This window comes from Ichthyophthirius multifiliis (assembly GCF_000220395.1).
Source record: "Ichthyophthirius multifiliis unplaced genomic scaffold scaff_1120509250458, whole genome shotgun sequence".
Taxonomy (NCBI): domain Eukaryota; phylum Ciliophora; class Oligohymenophorea; order Hymenostomatida; genus Ichthyophthirius; species Ichthyophthirius multifiliis.
In genome coordinates this window covers 1-4,827 of record NW_004086726.1, presented here as the reverse complement: position 1 = coordinate 4,827, position 4,827 = coordinate 1, and the positions used below count along the sequence as shown (strand labels likewise).

The 4,827-nt window shown below is 19.5% G+C and overlaps 1 protein-coding gene across 1 annotated transcript, besides 7 other annotated features; it reads right to left on the bottom strand. All coding sequences in view use genetic code 6, as the record gives it.

Moving 5' to 3' along the window:
• Positions 1-5: 5 nt before the first annotated feature.
• IMG5_075120 (hypothetical protein) lies at positions 6-2,831 on the bottom strand (the record flags this gene model as incomplete). The annotated part of the gene is made up of 6 exons (XM_004036601.1): positions 2,705-2,831; positions 2,536-2,655; positions 2,212-2,485; positions 896-2,139; positions 568-849; positions 6-492 (listed from the first exon to the last, which is right to left on the bottom strand). Coding segments are annotated over exons 1-6 (2,423 nt in total), but the record flags the coding sequence as incomplete, so codon positions are not given.
• Positions 2,832-3,262: 431 nt separating this feature from the next.
• Positions 3,263-3,293: a microsatellite.
• A 99-nt stretch (positions 3,294-3,392) lies between these two features.
• Positions 3,393-3,426: a microsatellite.
• Positions 3,407-3,527: a microsatellite.
• Positions 3,442-3,500: a microsatellite.
• Positions 3,528-3,738: 211 nt separating the features above from the next.
• Positions 3,739-3,797: a microsatellite.
• Positions 3,798-3,997: 200 nt separating this feature from the next.
• Positions 3,998-4,051: a microsatellite.
• A 346-nt stretch (positions 4,052-4,397) lies between these two features.
• Positions 4,398-4,428: a microsatellite.
• Positions 4,429-4,827: the final 399 nt, after the last annotated feature.

The following is a 4,827-nucleotide window of genomic DNA, read 5'->3' as shown; positions in this document are numbered from 1 at the left end:
CGTTGTTATTTTATACTGGAACTCCTGGTTTTTAAATAAACCAATAAGCACCATGCCTATCTATTGATCTATTGTCAAAGTTAAGATCTTCCCATTTTCTAACATCAGTTTAATAATCTAATTACCATTTTATATTAGAAGCTACATTTCCTAAAACACTACTCATTTCAGTTTAAGTAGGAATTCCTCCCACTATAATATCTTAGTTTCCATAGTAACCAGCTTCTAAAAATATAGGAGGGTCTTATTAAATAAAGGTAATTAAAAGAATAGATAAACCACCTACTACAACTAAACAAGGAAGAAAAATTTCACATATAAATCCTTTAGTATCTCTTTTAAAATATAGAATTCTTTTCAAAATTAAAGCTGCAAAATGGATACAAAATAAGGAAAATGATTTTTTTATTCTTATGGAATTTAAATCGAAATCATCTAATTGATCTTTAACTTGTTCCTGTACATCTGGTTAAATTTTAATACTGTTACTATCTTATGGTTTTATAGTATAATTTATTGTTTCTTTAATAAATCAATTTTTTTTTTTTTTTTTAATTTTTTTTTTACCTTATTATGGTAGTTCAGCTACTTTTAAAAAAACCTCCTATAAAGTCGTTATAGATATTCCATAAGAAGCTATTCCTAATTGTTCTTTTTAAGAATCTAACTAATTAAATAAATTTTCGAATTAATTCAAACACTATATAGGTAATTAAAATGATAATTCTTGTTAATCATCAATATCTTTTTTATTTGCAGATTATAATGTTGTATTCTTAGCTTCAGCAATAATTCCTTTTACTAAATTAACAATATTACTTGAAGGCGAGTCTTTATTTTACTTTGAAACTAAAAAATTATTTTAAATATATTTTATATATTCATTATTATTTACTTGTTAGATTATATCCTACACCAAATCTATTTTTCAAAAATACTGAAGAACCACAACATATTAATTTTCCTTCTCCCATAATACCTATTCTATCTCCTAAATAATCAGCTTCATCCATAAAATGAGTAGTAAGTACTATAATCTTATCATTTTTATATTTCTTTAACATATCCCAAATATATCTTCTAGCAGAAGTATCCATTCCACTAGTAGGTTCATCCAAATAAATAAGTTTACTTCCTCCAATAAAAGCTATAGCCACTGAAAGCCTTCTTTTCTGTCCTCCTGATAGATTCTTGCTTAATTCGTTTGTCTTTTCCGCTAAATCAACATCTATTATAGCTTTATGGACAGCCAAAGGTATATCTTTATTATCCATTCCTTTGAAAACTGCATATAGCTCCAAGTGTTCTTTAACAGTCAAATTATCAAAGAGAATATCATGTTAAGGACACACACCCATAAATTTTCTAATGTCCTCTATTTCATTAGTAATATTTTTTCCATAAACTTCAGCTTGTCCTTAAGAAAACTCCAACATTCCAGTCAACATAGAAATGGTAGTTGTTTTTCCTGCTCCATTATGTCCCAAAAGACAGAAAATTTAATTTTTATACATTGTTAAATTCACCCCGTTAACTGCTTTTTTTCCATTATTATATACTTTATAAACATTATTTAATCTTAAGACTTCTTAATTTTATTCTTATTATTTTAAACCTGCCTAAACTTCTTCTACATTTTCTTTAGGAATAAGATTTTCTTTATCTTCGTAGAACTCCTTTCCATGTTCAATATTTTTTTTAAAAAGACAAGTTATAAAGAACAAAGGATGTTTTTTTTTACCAAATTCATTAGGAATAACCTACTCGCAATACCAAGAAAGTATAGCAAATATAAAAATATTGAGAATACACATTCCCATACTTATTCCAATTGAAAAATTATCAACCATATTAGACGCTTAACTCCATGTGATTCCGGTTCCTTCATTTTCTACTAATAAAAATATATCCGCAGCTAAAGTAAAGCTTGTTTGAGATGATACAGATGCTCCAAGTTTTGTTTTTAAAGGCAAATTATTATTTCCAATAATAAACTTAATCATAAACATGACTAAAAAGAACACCATAGATACGATATTACCCAATTTTGCTCTCGAAAAAAATGACGTAATAAAGATACTTTAAATAATCAAGCTAACGCAAAATAGCCAATGCCACACAAAAATCAATAAATAATCACTTTATTTAAATATACTACCTTTTAAAATAGCCGAAACTATTAAAGAAATAATTGTATAAGTCATTAAATACCAAGAAATCCAAGAAGAATAGAACGAGAAATTACTCATTCCCATAATTTTCATACCTTCTCGTATTTTTTTCTCTTTTTCAGTTAATATACCACTACACATTCTTAAAAAAGTCACGATAAGAGGTAAAACAAGAAAAATACCCATTTATCCTTTTAAATAAGTAATCAATTCATCTTTTATGTATTAAGCCATTTTAAAAGGAGTCACTTATATAGAAATTTATTTTTTAGTTTTTCCTTAATCATTTAATAACTTAGCCAATATAGCATTATCTATTAATTTTTATTTAATAATATAATTTAAATTTATATTATTTTTTTACCAACGAAATTCTATATTTAAAGAAAACCACTACTGAACCATAAATCATAATAAAGATTTTTATTTTCTTTTTTATAAAATAAAACTTCGTCGGTCAATGTAGGAGGAACATCATAAGGTCCTATATAAATAAAAATATTAGATATATACATATAAATATAATTAAATACTTGTAGTATTATACATTAATCTCACATCAAATTTATTATTATTTTAAGTAATTTCTATGCCTAAACACACATCTTCTTAATAGTCTTCTCCTTCTATATATTCAAAAAGTTATTATCTAGTGTCATAGAATTTAAAAGTATATTAAAATTGAGAAAAATTTAAAGGTATATTTGTTTGATAAGATTCTATTATATCTTTTACTTTTTGCGTATAAGGATTATTATTAACTAATGCAATATGGCCTGTTCTTTCTTATATATCTTTAATATCCTAGGAGCATTACAAAGTTGGTGGTTTAGGAATCTTATTAATATAACCTTCTTCTTCTTATCTTAATTTGCCTAAAATATAATATTAAGGAAAATCAGGGTAAATATTTTTTATTTCTTTTTCTCTTGTGAATGGATTAGGATTAAAATAATATGATTTTTCATTGATAACCTATATTTTATTGTTATTTTGTTATTTTTATTTATTTACTTATGTATCTATTTAAGATCTAAATGCGAAAAATGATAATGCCAATAAAATTGGTAAAGCAATCTTTTTAATATATAATTAATTTTATTTTTTATTAATTTAATTTTTATACTTCACAAAAAGATCCAATCCAACTTCTTTACCAAAGAATAAGATTTTTTCTCATTAATGCTTTATAATGACTCATTTTTTTTATGATTTTTATTTTTTATTAAATTTATTAAATTTATTAAATTTATTATAATAAATATAATATATTTATATATTAATAATATTAATCTTTTTTATTAATAAATGTTAATTTATTTATATAATTTAAAATTTTTATATTATATAATTAATTAAAATATAAAATAGAAAAAATATTAAATATTCATATAGCATTATTTTACTTTATAAAATATTATTAATATATTAATTATATTATAATATAATATATCAACAATCCAACTTCTTTACCAAAGAATAAGATTTTTTCTCATTAATTCTTTATAATGACTCATTTTTTTATGATTTTTATTTTTTATTAAATTTATTATATTAAATATAATATATTTATATATTAATAATATTAATCTTTTTTATTAATAAATGTTAATTTATTTATATAATTTAAAATTTTTATATTATATAATTAATTAAAATATAAAATAGAAAAAATATTAAATATTCATAAAGCATTATTTTATTTTATAAAATATTATTAATATTATAATATAATATATCAATTATTTTTTACAAAATAGAAATTTTTAAGAATTTTTTTTTTAAATTAGTTTCTTTATATGATTTAAATAAATCATTATTATAATAAATTAAAATAACATTAAATAAACATATTAAAATAAATATGAATTATCAAATTATAAAAAATTTATTTGTAATATTTAATCTAAAAATTAATTATAATTTGATATAGATTTGTAAATAATAAAATATATTAATTTTTTTTCTACTTAAATATATATTATTGCAAAATAAATAAAAGATAATTACACTTCAAATATATACTAAATGAACAAAAATAAAAAGATGATTATATATAAAACTAGAATTTTAATAAATAAATTATACAATTATATGAAATATGAAATATACAAAAAATATAGATGAATATTTGTTATTTAAAAGAATATAAATTATACTAATATATACTTCAAATTTTTTAAAGAAAAATTATAGATAAATAAAAACTTTATAAGTATATATGGGAAATAAATAAAATTAAAATAAAATAAAATTATGATTTTTTTTTTTTTTTCATAAAAAATGCATTTTATTATCATAGAATATTCATTTAATGCCATTAAAAAAAATTCATTTAGTGTTATTAAAAATGCATTAATTTAAAAATAAATTAAAATCTATTTTATTAATATTGATTATTATTCTATATATTATATTATAAATTTAATTTAATTTTATATATAAATGTATAATAATTTTAGGTTATAATAAATATTATTAATTATTATTTTATTGTAAATAAAATAATTATAAAATATAAAAATATGTTGGTTAAATATATTTATTAAAAAATAAAAAAAAATAATTATATTTTTAATTATTTACATTGTTTATGTAAAAAAATAACATATATATATATTAAAAAAGGATTCACGAAATAAAATTATTTATTTTA